Below are 19,550 nucleotides of genomic sequence, written 5' to 3' on the forward strand. Positions count from 1 at the left end.
AGTAGGTGAAGTTTCAGAATGGAAGGTTGGTTTTAAAGATCGTTTCTTGGAGGTCATTTTGAAAAGAATCATGAAAGAGAAAATGGACCTATCAATAGATAAGAGGTTTAAGATAAAATGTAAAGTTTCTAGGGCCATACTCATTTTTAATAATCTGACAAACTGAGTGAGCTTGTATATAGTTTCTTATACATGTGCAGATAAGGTGCTTTGAGATATTTATCCTTTGTCCACTCATTTATATTTAGAAGTCTGAGATATATGGAGGTATCATGTGTTCATATTTTTATCCCTCCCAAAATATGCCCTTCTGTACCAAATAAAGCCTTTGTTTGTATTTAACCTGGAATATTGAGCTCTTCTCATTCCTTTGCCCCCTCTTACCTCCTCCCTTGTAGTTCAGAAGTTTCCATTTAGGACAAATATCCCCACTCACTTCCACCTGGTTAGATGTACCAGAGCAGATGTGGTCAAGACGTTGCATTCATTCCTGGTGGTTCAGTTAGCAATGTCCTCTTGTATAGCCCAGTCTGACTTTTTATCCAACTATGGCTTCAGTAACAAGGGGAATTGTGAGAAACTGTATTTCTGTTCAAAAACATTCAGTGTTCTTCAGTATGGGTGGGATATTCCCCATCCCCCCAGTCTGTTGTACTCAGGCATGCTCAGGGGGTTTGCTTTTGCCAATGGACTGGTGAATGGAAGTGGAGTGTATCATTTCTGCGCAGAAATCTTAAAAGCCAGAGAATGAGTTGCTATGTGCAAATTCCCTTGCCTTTGTTGTTGTTAGTTAGTTGCCATCAAGTTGAATTTCTATTCATGATGACTCCATGGGTGCAGAGGAGAGCTCCTCCATAGGGTTTTCAAGGTTGTGACCTTTGGAAACAGATTTCCAGTTAACGGTGTATTTGTTCCATATTATGTATATGTTCCATATTACCTTTGGGGTATATGAGCCATCAGCTTCTTAGCTAGCACAAATGCTCAACAATTTGTGGCACCAGAGACTCCTTGCCTCCATGATCTTAGAAACAGGAGTTGAATTGGAACCTTCAGCAGTCTGGATTCTTGATGTTTATAATGAGCAACATCCTGATTGGACCGTATTAAACGTGCTAGGTGCTGTAGGATAAGCACTGGACTGTGAACCACAAGATTGGTGGCTCAAACCCACCAGTTGCTCCTGGGAACCCTATACAGGGTTGTTATGAGTTGGAACCTACTTGCCAGCACTTAACAACCACAACAAAGTAAGAAAGAAATAAACCGTTGTGAGTCACAGAGATTTTGACATTGTTTCTACAACATAATCTGGAAACCCTCACTGATACAGTGACTAGCAGAAAAACATGAAGTTATGGAATGTGGCTGTTATGACTCACTGCAAGGAACTAAACAATAAATTTGAACAACAATGGTATCAACTGGTCTTCCTTGTAGTGCATATGGATACTACCCTATCACAGACAGCATTTTACTTTAAGATAGATGTTCTTTTGGATGATGATTGCAACACCTTTCCTCTTGAATTTGTTGTTCCCATATAGTATTGTCTCATTCAAAATGACCAGTACTATTCCATTCCAGCTCACTAAAGTGTTGAAGAGCAAAGATGTCAGCTTAAGGACTAAGGTGTGCCTGACCCAAGCCATGATATTTTCAATAACCTCATATGCATGCGAAAGCTGAACAGTGAATAAGGAAGACTATAAAAAAATTGAGTTATGGTGTTGGAGGAGAATATTGAAAGTGCCATGGGCTGCCAAAAGAACCAACAGATCTGTGTTGGAAGAAGTACAGCCAGAGTGCTCCTTGGAGGCCAAGATGGCCAAACTTTGTCTCTCATACTTCGGACATATCGTCAGGAGGGACCAGTTGCTGGAGAAGGATATCATGTTTGGTAAGGTGGAGGGTCAGAGAAAAAGAAGAAGACTCCCAGTGAGATGGATTGGCCAAGTGGCAGCATCAATGGGCTCTAGCATGGCACCAATTGTGAGGTTGGCCCAGGACTGGGCAGTGTTTTGTTCTGTTGTGCATAGGGACGCTATGAGTCAGTACTGACTTGATGTCAGCTAACAACAACAACAATGTCTAGGATATAGATCTTTATGTCTTTCATTTCATTTTGACAATTTCCAATTCTGCTAGATTCATATTTCATAAATTCCATGTTCTGGTTATTAATGGATACTTGCAGCTGTTTCTCTTCATTTTGAATTGTGTTCTATCAGCAAATGAAGGTCCCAAAAGCTTTGTTCTCATCATTAGGGCAGTTTCTACTTTGAGGAGGCAGCTCTTCTCCACTAGTATTTTGAGTGCCTTCCAGTCTGACAGGCTCATCTTGAGCATTATATTTGACAATGCTCTCATGTTATTCATAAGGGTTTCAGTGGCTAACTATTCAGAAGTAGTTCATCTCTCCTTCTTCCTACTTTGTTTTAGTTTGGAAGCTCTGTTGAAACCTGCCCACCATGGGTGACCCTGTTGGTATTTAAAATACTGGGGGCATAGCTTTCAGCATCACAGCAACACACAAGCCACATCAATACAACAAACCGATGGATGAGTGGTAGACAAAGGCCCTAACAATGGCCAATATTTTAGGCCTTGTTTGAAATTTTGAAAGGAAGGATGGGAGCTGTGAAAAAATTTAACTGTAAGAAAAAATGGAAAGAACTGTAGATTGCAGGGACCTAGGATGTCCCAGGCTGATCTTGGTGGTACAGGCTGACATGAACTCCAGGAGATGAAGTGGACAGAACCTTGCACTGGAAGAGAATACATTCCAACGTTTACGTTGATGGTAGCTGCAGAAATAATGGGAGAAGTGCTGTACAAGTTGGATGTGGAGTTTACTGGGCACCTAACCACTCACCGGCACTTAACAACAACAACAACAACCACTCACTAAATATAAGTGAGAGGGTTTCTGGAAGACAGACAAACCAAATGGCAGAACTGAGTGCAGCCCACAAAGCAATTGAACAAGCAAAGACCCAGAATACAGATAAGATCACCATTGAAACTGATAGCAAGTTTGTCATTAAAGGTATGACATAATGGGTTAGTAACTCGAAACAAAATGGATGGAAACAGCCTCTAGAGGAGACAATGCCAACAGAAATAATTTTGAAAAGATTGAGATAGAATTTCCCGAGGCATGGATATTCAGTGGAAGTATGTTCCTGGCCATCGAGGCATCATAGGCAATGAAGAAGCTGATAAATTGGGTACCCAAGGTGCTAGAAAATAAGACTTTATTTTCATTATTGGTTGCTACCATTTCTCTTGGAGTTAGATTTGCTAATGGCAACTTCCAAAGTGTTCTTCTCTTTTTCTCATAGGCATCTCTTTATAAACCTGGCTTCTCCATTTTATCTTTATCTTTTTCTACGATTAATAAAAACCTCTTTGTTAATTAATAAAAACTTGGACTTTCAAAAAAAGAAAAAATAGAAAGAAGGTTAAAACATAGTACAGTTGTAGAAAAAAATTAGTTATAGTGTGTGCACATCTTAGGCAAAGATTTTGAATTTGCATCAACAGCATCTGTAGGTGAGCAGTTTCTAATTAGACCCAGGCAGATGCTCTGAGCTCTCAGTGGTCACAGTAAACAAATATGAAAATAAATGCTCTTGGCACTTCTTAACAATTTCTTTGAAAAGATCCTGGTTTCACTTTTAACTTCTCTCCTCCTGCCCCATTGGTGACTATACTGCAATTCTAATATACATGTAGTGATTACAAGTTGGGCTGCTAACCTCAAGGTCAGCAGTTCGAAACTACCAGCCATTCCATGGGAGAAAGATGAGGTTTTCTGATCCTGTAAAGATTTACAGCCTCAGAAACACTATGCAGGGTTGCTCTGAGTTGGAACCAGCACCACAGCACACCACCACCACCATGTTGTTGTGTGCCATGGAGTCAACTGTAATGTATAACAATCATATAGGATATAGTAGAACTTCCCTATAGGGCTTCTTAGGCAGAGATGTTTACAGGAGCAAAGCAAATATTCAGGTCTTTCTCACACTGACTGGCTGGTAGGTTCAAACCACAGATATATTACCGAGCAGCTAAGCACTTAACCTAAATATATTTGGTACCCATTGCTAAGGTCAGAAGCTAAAACTCCATTTTGAATCAAAAAGTAACTCTGTGTCAGGAATGTAGGCTTGAAAAATGAAATAACAATAATAATAAAGAAATAGTAAAAAGGAAGGAGTTCTGGTAGCGTAGTGGTTATGAATTGGGCTGCAAGCCACAAGGACAGCAGTTCGAAACTACCAGCTGGTCTGTGGGAGAAAGATGAGGCTTTCTGCTCCTTTCTTTACAGCCTCAGAAATCCTATGCAGGGTTGCTATGAGTTGAAACCGACTCCATGGCACATAACAACAACAACAACAATTGAACTGTAAAAAAAAAATAAATAATGCAATCTATTTATTTCTGTCACTCTCCACTGTACCTTGAGAAAACTCACTTGGTAAACAATTTCAGAGAAAAGTTCAATTTTGCTTGCTTAAGGGTTTTACTTGCTTAAGAATACACCCTGCTCAGAAAACCAGGTCCAAAACAATTCTCAGAACAGATGCTTACTCAAGATAAACCTTAGAATTACATATATCTTCCCAGTGGGCAGGCAAGGAGGGCCTCATGATTGTTTAGAAGTGACTTGTACCCAATTTAATAATTAACTTGTAACTTAAAAAATAATTTTAGAAACATATGTAGTATCCTATTAATCAGATGTACTGTCATCCAGTTTTGTAACCATTCCCTAAATATTAACAAATCACTAAATTTTGATTATAGTTCCTTGTATTTTCTTATAAAATTTCCCTCAACTATTTCCTCCTACTATCACTTAGCTCCTAGTGTAGTGTTGTGGGATAAAACACCTTACCACAAAATCAGTTGGAACCACAAAGTCAAACTCAGCAGCCACTCCTTGGAGACACTATACAGGGTCACTATGAGTTGGAACTGATTCAACTGCAGTTAACAACAACAACAAATTACTAATCTCAGAATCCTCTGGATCTTGTGATTCCCAATTCATGAATTTTTTTTCTATTCATTCATAGGATAGAAAAAAAATGTTTAACAGACTCCAGTTTGTTCTTTGGCAGTATACATGTATACAAGTGTTAGGTTCATTTCTCCCAATGCCTGTTCTTATACAAAATAATTCCAAAGTTAAATATCTTAGACAAGTATTTTAAAAATTCTAAGCCTCGTTTTCATAGCCCTAGGAAGTCATTGAATCTGTTACATATAGTTCATTATCTTCAAAACAGGAGTTATGGAACTTGTCTTACCACGACATGATTTTCTGTAGTGCTTTCTTTGTATGGTGGAAATTCTACACACATGATTATTTTCTGTTGACTATCTATGAAGTATGGCTTCTCTTAACATCTTTGTAGTGCTTGCTATTGGCAGAGCTGATTAATACACATCATTTCATTAAATTGTTATAGAAATATGCATTTTGTAGCATTTAGAAAGATGGGGTGTATTTTCAGTCCATCTTTGCTTCCCTTCTGTCTTCTTCCTGTCCCCTAGTCCTTCCTATTCTGCCTACCCCCTTTAAAGTAGAAACAGCCTTTGGAACTTAGCTAGCTGTGGTATGTGCCTTTTGATGGAATCAGGATGAACGCTAGAAAGGAGAGGAATGGCATTTGAAAGACAAGAATGGGGAAGTGTTTTAGGCTGGGGTTTCTAGAGAAGCAAAACCAGTGTAACATATACATAACAACAACAACAACAACAATATGTGTATATATTGTTTGCTGTTATCATTAAGTGCCGTTGACTTGGTCCTGACCCATAGCGATCCTTTATAGGGTTTCTGAGGAGTGGATGGTGAGCTTGAACCACTGACCTTGCAGTTCAAACTGACTTTGGAGTCTAGTGCATTAACCCACAGTGCCACACCAGGGCTCCATACATATAGAGAAGTTTAATATCAAGAAAAGAGCTTACAATTTCAGAGCCCTAGATCTCCAGCAAAGAGAGAGAGAGAGTCCCTCCTGCATGTCTATTATTACTGGGAGCAGGCCACACTTCCAAGGATGTACCCCTTCAATTGATTGGCTACTTATAGTCACTTATCATGGAGCTAATGATTCCTTTATTAGGTTTCCTCACCATGGGAATACACACATCCCAACTACTAAACTTTTGGAAATCCTGGCCCACTCAAGTTGACACAAAACCCTAACCATTATAGGAGGGTAGGCTGAGAAGGCAAGAAACACTAGCAGAAGTGGGGCTGCAGAGAGGAAGTGAGAGAAAAATAGAAGGGAAAAGCTGAGAAGCAGGTGCTGTGATGAGGGGTTTTGGGGAGAAATGAGTAGCAATTATGTTATGCAACGTCTGTCAATGTTCTGCAGGGTAAAATCCTCATCTTCAACTCCTCAAGAGACATTTCAAAATTCAGTTTGTCCTGCCCTTAAAAGAATATCCTGTTGGTATTTTTATTCTAATCACATCATGTATAGAGATTACTTTTGAGAGCATTGACAGTCTTCCCATTTGAGAACAGAGTATACATATTCATTTCTTTAACTTTTCCATGCTTACTTCAGTTTAACATTATTTCATAAATCTTGTGTATTTCTTTTAAGTTGATTTCTAGCTATTTTTGTTGATATATATATACCTCAATAATATTTTCTATTTTTCCTATGTCTAATTTTTGTGTAATTATGTAGCCAAATCCTTTACATTTTTTACAGTGTTTAAAATCTTTATTTAGTTGATTTTCTTAGACATTTCAGTAAAGAATCATATCATCTACTGACAATAGTAATTTTATTTTCTCCATTCTAATTTTTTATACTTTTAATTTTTTTGTATTGCTGTAGGATCAGCACTGGAATGAGAACCGCGAGGTTGGTGGTTCCAATCCTTAGCTCTTCCTCGGAAACCCTACACAGGGTCACTATGAGTTGAAACCAACTCGATGGAACTTAACAACAACAACAACATAATTGTATAATTACATTGACTGGCACCTCCAGAACAATGTTACGTAATATGCTGTTAGAGAATGTTATTGACTTGGCCTCACCTTTATTAACAATATTTAGTGCTTCTTGTAAATGCTGCATTTTGGATTGGGTGTATGTCTATCCAATAAGAAGATTAAGAGACAGAATATATAACAGCATATATTGTGTTTCGAATTTGCAGATGCCTCCCTGTTCTGTCAAAGATGGAGTCTGTGTTCTATGTCTTTCTTTCTCTATTTTTATTGACAAAAAGCAAAACAAAACCTGACTGCTATCAAATGGATTCTGACTCATAGCGAATCTCCAGGACAGAGTAGAATTTCTCCTTTGAGCTCCTGAGACTATAAATCTTTATGGGAGCAGACAGCTTCATCTTTCTCTCTAGGAGCAACAAGTAGGTTTGAACCGCTGACCTTGTGGTATTTATGTATTTCTATTGAAATAAACCAACTATCTCATTTTGCCTCATACTTTCCCAGTTTAGTGCTAAATGTCTGTTGTCTTGGGAAACCCCTGAGTGTTAGGCAAACTAGCAAACTAGGGTGATTGGGCTCTTAATTGAAGTCAAGACTACATCAGTTTTCAGCATCTGTATAGAGTCCTGGTATGGTGCTGTAAGATAAGCACTGGACTACTAACCACAGGTCAGTAGTTCAAATCCATCAGCTGGTCCTCAGAAACACTATGTAGGGTCATTATAAGTTAGAATCGAACCTGTGGCACTTAACAAAAACAGATACCTTATGATTTCTCAGATTCATTGTATTTATATAATCTGTAATACTGAACTATCTTTTTTTCGTGTGATATGAACTCTAGTCAGTCATGTTATACTAGTTCTTTAAATGGTTGCTGGATTCTATTTGTTAGTATTTTAGGTTAGATTTTGTATTTTTTTGGTCAACATTTATAAATGAGATCAGTTTATTGTTTTCTTTTTTTTGCTGTCATCTCTGCTGGGTTTGAGTATCAATGTTGTTCCAAAAAACATGGAATCTTATTTTTTCCCCTAATGTTCTGCAATAATATAAATAACACTGACTTTGCTGTTGTTAAACTTTTTGTAAACTTTTCCTTGTAATCATCTGGACTTGCTGTTTTTGTAAGGAGTACCTATTTGATCTTTTTTTTTTTTTTTTTTCCCTTATACTAATTGATCTGTTTAAATAGTATGTTTCATTGGGTTCAGTTTTGGGAATTTAAGTTTTATTTGACAATCATCCACTTTATTAAGGTATTCAAAGTATTTTAATAGAATTGACCAAAAGTCTCTGATGATTCTTTTAATATACTCTCTAGAATTGATTTATTTTCCATTTTCATTTTACACTTATTATGCTTTATCCCCTTAACCCCTTTGTTAGCTTATGGTTTTCTACTTTATTATACATTTTTCCCTCCAGAAGGGCAAATGTCTGCCTGTCTCTTTCTCTTATCTATATTTCTACTTATTTAGTTTTATTATTTTATCATTAATTGATTTCTATTTTATCTAGAAATTATTTCCTCTGCTGTGCTTAGGTGTATTATATATTCATTTTTTTTAACTTTTTGAGAATGTATTTATTTATTTTTATTTCTCTTCAACCTTTCTTATTAATAATGCAAGTGCTTAAGATGATAAAGATAGATTTGGGGGTGGGGAATCTCTTTCTAAATCATAGTTACTTGTTATTTTTGGTGATGGGAAAAGTAGTACCAAATGTGAATATAATAATCACAGCTTGGCTAAAATAAATGATGCCGCTAAGAAATACAGAAGAGAAAAGGATATTTTCACTAAAAAAAAAAAAAAATATATGGCATATATAATTTGGTAACAATACTGACAAAGACCAAAACAATGAATATATGGTCACATATGTAGGTGTTTAGGCATATGTAGATACAGGTAGGTACAGTTGTATGGCTGTTGTACACAGATAGCAGTATCTGTATGTGTGTGTATATGTAGATATGTTTGTGCATGCATACAGTGAAACCTGTGAGAGCAGGAGCTCAGTGGAGATGCCTTGTCTTTCTGGGTCTTGAGAGTTTTCTGCCTTTGAAAGAGTGTATTTCACCACCTGCTTTGAGTTTGCATCACATTTCACAACTTTATTTTTCCCAATATTTAGCAATGTTTCCTCATATATTGTGCTTAAACTTTGCAGATGCCAAAGAGTAATCGTAAATATTTGAATTTTCCTTCTCTGGCAGATTTTACAAGTTTTATTATATATTCATAGAGGACACATTTACAGCTACTTCTTAGATAGAAACAAACACTTTGCAAGATTAGTTTTCTCAGTTTGAAGGCTTATGACCTCAGTCTCATAGGACAACGCAGTCAGTTGACATAATCTTGCTCATACATTTCATGTTCTGTATCGTAGTGTCTGGGGTCATAAAAGTTTATAAGCAGCCATTGCAAGTACAAGTATTTGTGTCTACTCATCAGGAGCAAGAGATAATGAAGGAGCCATACTCTCAGAGAAGAAGTAAGTCTACAGGGCTATTAAACTACAAGACATGGTCTCATCTCTACTGAGACCAGAACTGGAGGGTATGAGCCTTCTACTCCTGACCATTCTGATCAGGGTCACAATTGTTGTTGTTGTTAAGTGCTGTCAAGTTGAGTGCAACCCATAGCATCCCTGTATAGGGTTTCAGAGGAGCAGCTGGTGAACATTGAACTGCTGACCCTGCAGTTCAAAAGGCTTTGCAGTCTGGTGTATTAACCCACAGCACCACATCAGGACTCCAGGGTCCCAATAGATGAACCCTAATAGGGAAGAAGTGTAGCCAGAGTGCTCCTTGGAGGCCAAGATGGCTAAACTTTGTATCTCATACTTTGGACATATTGTCAGGAGGGAACAGTCACTGGAGAAGGATGTCATGCTGGGTAAGATGGCGGGTCAGAGAAAAAGAGGAAGACCCCCCATGAGATGGATCAGCCAGGTAGCATCATTGATGGCATCAAGTGTGGCAGCGGTAGTGAGGTTGGCCCAGAATCGGACATTGTTTCATTCTGCTGTGCATGGGGTCGCTATGAGTCGGTTCCGGCTCGATGGCACCTGACAACAGAGTCCTGGTGTGGCACTGTGGGCTAATGCATCAGACTGCAAAGTTGTTTGAACTGTAAGCTCATCAGCTGCTCCTTGGAAACACTATACAGGGTCGCTATGGGTTGGAGTCAACTTGATGGTATTTAACAACAACAACAACAACAATAGAATGGAAGAGTCCTGGTGTGGTGCTGCAAGATAAAGCAATTGACTGAAATGTCATTTGAACTATAAGGTTGGCAGTTCAAACTCACCAGCCACTCCATGGAAACCCTATACAGGGTTGCTGTGAGTCAGAACCCACTTGATGGCACTTAACGACAACAAACGACAACAAAAATCGTGGAACAGAACCCAGATTCTTAGAAAGTCCAGATTTATTCAACTGATTGAAACTAGAGTACTCTGAGACTATTAATATGAGATTTCCTTTAAACTTTGAAAAGAAACTATCTCCTGAGGCCACTTTTTAGTGAAATAATAGATTGGCACACAAAATAAAGGATATTAACTTTAAGTATGGGGCTCCATTGAAAAACGATCTATATGAGACCAAAATATCAACAGTTACTTTAAGTTAAAGATGAGATAAATAAGGGGACGGTGAAATTGTTTCTGTGTTATTAAGTGCTGTCAAGCTGATTCTGACTCATAGCAACCCTGTATAGCGTTTCCAAGATATGACTGGTGGGCTTGAATCACTGGCCTTGTGATTGGCAGTCTGAAAGTTACTCTCCAGTGTAGAGATACTATAGCAAATTGAAGAAATGAGGAGGTAAAAGAGTTGAATAGAAAATCTCAAAGGATAACTCAAGATGAAGATAAAGTTAAGTATTATAATGAAACCTGGAATTAGAGAACAAAAAGACAAGATCACGCTCAGCATTTCTCAAGCTGAAAGAACTGAAGAAAACATTGACGTCTCAGCTTGCAATGTTGAAGGATTCTATGGGCAAAATATTGAATGATTCAGAAAGTATCAGAAGAAGATGGAAGGTGAGAAGCAGTGACACCAGAGATGGAGGCAGAGATGAGGACATGGAGAGAGGGAGCAGGTGAGGACTCTAGACTCATGGAAAGTGAAAGGCTGCATGCTAGTGGCTAGGAGGCAGGCTTGCAGAATGTGTCCTTTGGTTGTTTAAATGATTATATATTCCTGAATGTTTTTTGTGCACATCCAAAAACAAAACAAAACAAAAACAACAGAAGGAATAGAAACAAGTACTGTAGAATGATGACAGACAAAGGAGATTGTAATCATTGCAATGAAATGTAATACAGTGGGATGTGTGTAAAACCTATGTTCTCCCATGTAAACTATCACTCAATTCATAATAAAAACTTAAAAACTTTTGGAAAAAAAAAAAAAGAAGATGGACAGAATACACAGAGTCACTACCAAAAAGAAATGGTTAATGTTCAACCATTTCAAGAGATTGTGCATGATCAAGAGCTTATGGTACTCAAAAGAAGAAGTACAAGGTGTGCTGAAGGCATTGACAAAGAACAAGACTCTGAGAAATTATGAAATGAAAATTGAAGCCTTCAACAAACTGAGGCAGCACTGGAAGTGCTTGCTCATCTATGCCAAGAAATTTGGAAGACCTGGCCAACCAATTGGAACAGATCCATATTTGTGTCCATTCCAGAGAGAGGTGACCCAATAGAATATGGAAATCATTGGACAGTACCATTAATATCACAAGCAAGTAAATTTTTGCTAAAGATAATTCAAAACCATCTGCAAGTGCACATTGACAGGGAACTGCCAGGAGTTCAAGCCAGATTCAGATGAGTATATGTAACAAAGAATACCATTGCTGATATCAGGTGGATCTTGCTGAAAGCAGAAAATACCAGAAAAATGTTTATCTATGCTTTATTGACTATGCAAAGGCTTTTGACTACATATTATAAACTATGGACAACATTGGGAACGACTGGAATTCCAGAACACTTAATTGTGCTCATGAGGAACCTGTGTGTAGACCAAGAGCCACACAGAACAAGAAGACAATGAATGGTTTAAAATCAGGAAAGGTGCGTTAGGGATGTATTGTTTCACCATACTTATTCTATCTGTATGTTGAGCAAATAATCTGAGAAGCTGGATTATACAAAGAAGAACATGACATCAGTACTGCAGGAACACTCAAGGTTTCAGATGATACAAACTTGCTTGCTGAAAGCAAAGAGGACTTAAAATACTTACTAATGAAGGTCACAGACCATATCATTAGGTATGGGTTGTACCTCAATGTAAAGAAGACAAAAATCTTCACCACTGGACCAATAAATAAAATCTTGATAAATGAAGAAGAGAATGAAGTGTCAAAAACTTTGTTTTTCTAGGATCAATAATTAACATTCATGGAAGCAGCAGTTAGGAAATCGAACTATATATCGCATTAAGCAAATCTGCTGCACAAGACTTTTTTAAAGTGTTGAAGAGCAAAGGTGTCAGTTTCAGGACTAAGGTGCACCTGACTCAAGCTGTGGTATTTTTAATAACCTCATATGCATTTGAAAGTAGGACAGTGAACAAGGAAGGCTCAAAGAACTGATACATTTGAGTTATGGTGTTGAAGAAAAATATTAAAAGTACCATGGATTATTAGAAGAGCAAACACATCTGTGTTGGAATATTGCAGCCAGAATACTCCTTAGAATCCAAAATGGTGAGAGTGTTTTTCTCATACTTCAAACATACTAATAGGAGAGAACAGTCCACAGAGAAGGACATTATTCTTGGTAAAGTGGAGGGTCAGTAAAAAGGAGAAAGACTTCCAAAGAGATGGACTTGCACAGTGGCAGCTGCTATAGTCTCACATGTAACAATTATGAGGATGGCACAGGACCAGCAGTGTTTAGTTCTGTTGTGCTTAGGGTCACAGTGTGTTGGAAATGACTTGACAGAACCTGACAACAGCAACTTCCCTGGTCTAAAGGAAGGATTTTAAGTTTTGTTTGTTTTTTTCCTCAGGCTTCACCACTTTCCTTGAGCTTGCATCCTCTTCTAGAACATTGTTCAGATTTTCCAGTGTTTGGCAATGTCTCTTCATATTCCAATTCTAAATTGGTTGTTCCATAAAAAATTTTGGGAAGCCAACTATTCCACCCTCCTGTCTCCAGGCATTCTCCTATCAAAACATGCTCTGGTGTCTCTGCCAAACCTAATCAGAAAGGATTTTCAGTGTGTGTTCATTTTAAATTTCATGAATCAAATTTAATTCTCTCAGTTACTCCTCCCAAACTAGTTGCTTTCCATTCCTTTTCTTACATTTATCCTCAGCTTCTTCTAGTTTTCAGATTGCTAAACCCGCTTATGGTCCTATCGTCAGATTATGTATTTTTACATTTTCACCAGCAAATATACTTTGAAGCTGATCTGCTTCTATTAGACCATAACTTTCCTTTCAATAAAAATCAAAACAACCTCTTCTTTCATTCTTTTAAATTTTGTATCATCTGGTATTTAATAAGTATGCTGGTTAGTCAAAAAATATTGCTACAAAATTGTAGCAACCTTTATTAAACGAAAATACCAAAATATGAAGCTATTTTTTCTCAACATATTCTCTATATAGGTCTACACACAGAGCACACTGTAGGGTAAGCACTGGACTGCAAACCACAAGAGCCCACCAGCTGCTCTGCAATAGAGCTGAAATGAGGTTTTCTGCTCCTGCAAAGATTTACAGGCTCAGCAATCCTATACAGTGTTGTTATGAGTTGGAATCAACTCAGTGGCACTTAACAATGACAGGTTGTTAAGTGAGGGAGGTGTTTCCATATCTTTAATCTTTCCTCCAAAAATGGCAGTTTGGGCATCCTCTAGGTACTCAAATCATGTTCATTTTAACTGTAAAGAAGTTCTTTTGGAGAACCAAAAGAAGTCTGAAGAGGTAAGATTAGGGCTGTAGGATAGATGTGGTAAGGTTTCCTGATGAAATTTTTGTAGGACAGTGCTTGCTACCCTTGAAGAATAAGCAAGTGCATTGCTGTGATGCAAAAAGAAATGCTTCGGCACAATCTTCCTGGCCTTTTTCTCACCAATGCAGTTTTCAGTTTCCTAAAAGCATCTTCACTATAAGCCCCATAATCATCCTGTATCCTCAAATTACCCCTTTGAAGCCCCCCAAAACAGTCGCCATAACCTTCTGCTCTGACTTCTCTGCCTTGAATTTAACTAGTTCAGCAGATCCCATTGGAAGCCACTGTTTTGACTGAACCTTTTTATTGAAGGTACCCTAAGGTGAAGACTAGTGTGTTCCTGGTAGAACTTGTCTGTTGTTGTTGTTGTTGTTATGTGCCATCAAGTCGGTTCCGACCCATAGCGACCCTGTATAGGGTTTCCGAGGGTGTAAATCTTTATGGGAGTAGAAAGCCTCATCTTTCTCCCGCGGAGCAGCTGGTAGTTTCGAACCGCTGACCTTAAGGTTCGCAGCCCGATTCATAACCACTACGCTACCAGAGCTCCTTAGAACTTGTCTGTAGCCATCTGCTAATTGCAGAAACATGTTTAAACTTACTTTGCTTGAAATGACCCCTATGCCTGTATAATGGGACCATAGTAGCAGTGTTGTTTGACTTACCATCATCACATGTTCAATTCATATCCTTACTAAAATGCCAGCCCTTCTCTCCTGTGACACATTGGCAGTTTTTTGTATATGTGTGTTTATGCTTGCATGTGATAGGCTGTCAGTGCTCCACCCATATCCCCTGGATTCTCTAGTGTTTCCTGGCACACAGTTCCTGTGTACTCCAATGACTTCCTGTGTCTCTTTGCCTGAGGATATCCTCAGGCTGCAGAAGTGTGCTAATACTTGGCTTCATACCAGGAAGTACATGCTTCTGGGAGTAACAGCCCTCAACCAGTGCTGGACAAGAATTGGTATCTAAATAAATCCCTCAGCTTCCTTGCCCCCAGTGGAGCTATTAATGGGCATGCTGCACACAGTCTTTCAGAGGTTCCTAGTAGGATTGAGCTCTTGGTACCCAAATGGTAACCTCCTCATTAACACACTTATGTTGGTTCTCCCTGCCCACCTACATCCACCTCCTCAGACTCACTTTTCCATTGTCTTACAAAGCCTCTTTGGGATCCTCTTCCCCTAAATATACTTGACCCAAATGCTTGCCTTAGGGTTTGCTTTTGGGGTAGCTTAAAATGAGATATTGTGTTTGCCTATGTAGGTTGCCACATTGTGGGTTTGATGAACAGCCCAGTCAGCCTTGCATCACAGGACTAGCTTTGGGAGACACTTGGAAGTCAGCTTCAGCTCTATGACATAGCTCATCTCCATCTACCTTCCAGGATCTGATCTCTTCTGCCTATTTCTTCCCTACAGTGCATCAGCTCCTGAAACTTGTGTTTGCTTCCTTTTTCTCTTAAGGGACTTTGTATTCTAGTGGGTTTGTTTAGTTCATAGGGCTGAGATGAGTATGTAATATGTATATGAGAGTCACGGGGGCATAACAGGGAAAGAACCAAACATTGTTCTGCTCTCTGGAGTTCACAGAGTAGTAGAGGTTTCATGGACTAAAAAATACACACACACATATATAATTGTATACGGTAGTACATGAAATGAAAAAGAAGCGTGATGGCGGACATGATGCAGATTGTGGGGTCAAGGAAGTTTTCTGGGGAAGGGATATTTAAACTGAACCTCTTGAGAACATTTTAAGCAAGAAGAGAAGCCATGCAAAGAACCAGAGGTGAAGGAAACCTGAGTGCTTGGGAACTGCAAGAATGCCTGTTTGACTGGCTCATCACGAGTAAAGAAAAGGAGGGTAAGAGGACAGATAGTACCAGAAATACAGGGACTTGTGAGCCATGATAGGAAGTTGGGATTTTGCTCTTTTTAAATTGTTAATCCCAGGGTGTACCTGTTGTACATAAAGGTTTTAGGTAACTTATTTTATTGTCTGGTCAATAGTGGAAATTTAACATTTCATGACAGATAAGTTTCTTAGGGCTGAGGGTTTTAGCTCCCTTCATCATTATGCAAAGGAGTACTGGTGGTACAGAGAGTTCAGTGTTGTGCTGCCAACTGAAAAGTCAGCAGTTCAAACCCACCAGTTGCACTGAGGGAAAATGATTAGACAGTCTGCTTCCACTCTGTCTTCTAGGATCACGGTGAGTCAAGGACTGACTTGACAGTAGATGGAAGATCAAGCAGCAATCTTTGGATGGTACAGTTAACACACTTGGCTGCTAACGGGAAGGTGGGCAGTTCAGTCTATGTAGAAGTTTGGATGAAAGGCTTGGTGATCTATTTCTGAAAACTCAGCCATTAAAAACTCACTGATGCACAATTTCACTCTGAAACACGTAGGGTTGCCCTGAGTTGGAGCTGACGCGAAGGTAGCTAGAGATCACACAGAGTGGATATCTCTTAACAGGGTGAATGTGCTAGGGACTTCCATCTTTTCCCACAAACCAAGAAATGTTACAAAGTCTGAACTAATTATGGTTTTCAGTGCCAGTCTGAGAAACCCACACATTTGTCAGGGAGCCCTCCTTCTCTTGTTAAGAGTTTCCCTTCCAGTTCGTCACAATCATTTGCCTCTGAGAAATAGAAATAGAGGAATCCTTATGAATTATGTATACAGATAGAAGCCTCCTCTAAGTTTTTGAGGGTGAGAACCCCACTAATAACCAAAAGTAGGTCATTTGATTCTTGTTTCCTTTCTGTTTGTTGCACATTTTAAATGGTTACTATGATGAAAATAAAAATATATATTAGCTCCTTGTCACTGGTTCTGTAACAATGTATGATGATGACAGAGACTGTAAGTACCAGAGGCAACACAGCAGAGAGTTTAGCTCCTAATCCAATGGTATCTCTTCTGTTACCATTCCGCTCAGCTCACTGCAGAAACTGATCCTGTTGAAAAACATTCTTCTGGAAATTCTCTTCCTTTGATGCACAAATAGCCTCTGGGCTCATCCAGCACCCATCTCCTCACAGATTCGCTTCCTGTCTGCCCTTGAATGTTGATGTTCTTCAGGTTTCTATCCTCTGCTCTGCTTTTTAGTTTCTGTACTCTCCTTGAAGGAGCCCTGGTGGCATAGTGGTTAATGTTGTTGTTGTTGTTAAGTACCACAGTGACCCTGTATAGGGTTTCCGAGGCTGTGGATCTTTACGGGAGCAGAAATCCTCATCTTTCTCCCACAGAACGGCTGGTAGTTCCTAACTGCCAACCTTGTGGTTAGCAGCCCGATTCGTAGCCACTTCACTACCAGAGCTCCTTACTCACCTGCTAACCAAAGCGTTGGTCATTCAAACTCATGCAGCCGCTCTTGGGAAAATGATCTGGCTGTTTGCTCCCAGAAGGATTACAACCTAGAAAACCATATGGGACAGTCCTACTTTGTCACATGGGGTTGCTATGAGCCAGAATGGACTTAATAGCACTCAACAACAATAAGAAACTCACACTGGGGATCCAGGCCAAGTTTGTGATAAAAATCATCACATGTGTTCCGAGCATGCGCACGTCTGTGAGCTCCTGCTCAGAACTCAGTTGGTTGCTTGCATATTAGCATTAACGTGCTCTGAGGGTCTCACCTTCTGCCCTGCCCCGTCAAGCTGTACCTCTCGTCTGGCAGCCTGCAGGTAAGTGATGGCATCGCCAGTCACAGAGTCACTCAAGGCTGAAGCCTGAGTGTCGTTCGTCCTCAATGCCACCTTCTCTCTTACATTGTACAACATCAGTCACAGAGCCTACAAGCCCTGCTTTACAAACTCTACTTCCTCCTGCCTAAGTCCACCATCATTATACTAATCCGGGCCAAGGTGATCACTGCTTCCCTGCACACTTCAAATAACATTTGAATTCATCTTCCTGCCTATAGTCGTAACTGCCCTCAATTCCATATTCTGCTGGATGTCAGATTTATCCTTTAGAAATGGCTATGCTCACACTGCAACCCCCGCACTCCCCAATAGATCAAAAACCAGGGGACCAGACAGGTGGAGGAATGTTGTGTCCAGCCAGAATGATTAGATGGTGACCAGTGACCCCTTGTTTCAGTTCATTGATTGTATGTTAAACTCCTGGAAATGAGACATAGCTCTAAGAAGAAGAGAGGAGGACAGACCCTAGGTTAATTAGGCTCCTGTTACTGGGGCAGAATGAGGGCTAAAAATAGAATAACCTTGAATTATAAAAAAAGAAATATATAATTTGAACACATCTAAGATGCAGTCACTGCACTGTTTTACATCTGTGTCTTCACTGAGGCTCTGAGGGTCCATGTCTAACTGGTCTATGTGATTCTTGGGCCTAGCATGTAGTAGGTGCTCAATAAACACAATGAAGCCATCGATGTACATTTAATGCCTCACAGCTCAAGTACTCCTGCACTGGATCGATGAAAGAATCCTTGAGTCACTTGTTACTTCAGATAGGAAAGGAGCTGAAGAGGGAGGGAGTGGGGAAGGAGCCAAGGAAGAAGAGAAAGAAAAAGAGATGGAGAGAAAGAGAGTGAGTGAGTAGGTCTTTCTGGGTGTAAGAATTGCGGATTAATTTCAAGCACCTCAGACAAGAGTACAAACTGGACATTTTTCAGTGGATTGACTCTGGAGTTGGCAAGGAAGAACCTGGAGAAGGCTGCGTAGGACTCACTCAGATTGTTTATTCCTCCTCATTGTGTGGGAAGGAAATTATTCGTGCCCTTGTCTGTAACTGTGAACTGGAGCTCAAAGCCCTGGCTAATACTAATGCAATGGAATGGCTGGGCCTGAGGCAGCCATGCATGCCGTTACCAACAAGCTGCCTCTGGCAACCCCTCTCTTACCCAGTTAAGCCAAGGGCAGCCTGGAGCCTCAGTTATCCCAGCACCTCACAGACTGCTGCCCCTTCTAACTTGTGAGTAGGGAGGAGGGCTTCTTTGAGAGCCTTGCAGAGTGGCTTGTGGGCTTCCCAGAAAGTTGTTGTTAAGTGCCAACGACAAGTTGGTTCCAACACATAGTGACCCTGTAGAGGGTTTCCTAGGAACAGCTGGTGAGTCTGAACCACTGATCTGCAGTTCAAACCTACCTTGCGATCCAGTGCATTAGCCTACAGTGCCACATCAGGACTCCTTCTCAGAAAGTAGGGACAAGTAATCCAATAAGCAATCTAAACACGGGTTAACTTGTGCTTGCTTACTGATTTGTAGTGAACAATTCATATGAGTTTCACATGTTTACTGGATGCTCTGTCTCTGTCAGGAATTGTGAACTTGAAAAGAGGTAGTGATTCTGTAGAAAGGTGTTTTTGAGGTTGGGAGAAAGCCAGCTATACCTGGAAGCAGAATCTTTGATGTGGTGAAAAATGTGAAATTGTTAATTTCCAATTAGTAAATAAGCACAATTAAGCTCGTGTTTAGCTTACTTATTGAGTTGCCTGACACTGCTCAGAAGACAAAACATTTTTGCTCATAATCCTGAGATTAATGTACAACATTCAGTCTTGCCACAAAAATTAT

The 19,550-nt window shown here is 39.5% G+C and overlaps 1 protein-coding gene across 1 annotated transcript in view; it reads right to left on the minus strand.

Annotated features, from left to right (window-relative positions):
* The window catches only part of LOC102819092 (lysine--tRNA ligase-like), a 39,266-nt gene extending 21,476 nt beyond the window's left edge, over positions 1–17,790 (minus strand). The window contains exon 1 of the mRNA XM_006859174.1: positions 17,647–17,790. Within this exon, the coding sequence (XP_006859236.1) occupies positions 17,647–17,790 (144 nt within the window). The remainder of the gene's footprint in view (positions 1–17,646) is intronic.
* Positions 17,791–19,550: the final 1,760 nt, after the last annotated feature.

This window comes from Chrysochloris asiatica, unplaced genomic scaffold, assembly GCF_000296735.1.
Source record: "Chrysochloris asiatica unplaced genomic scaffold, ChrAsi1.0 scaffold00030, whole genome shotgun sequence".
NCBI classification, from domain to species: domain Eukaryota; kingdom Metazoa; phylum Chordata; class Mammalia; order Afrosoricida; family Chrysochloridae; genus Chrysochloris; species Chrysochloris asiatica.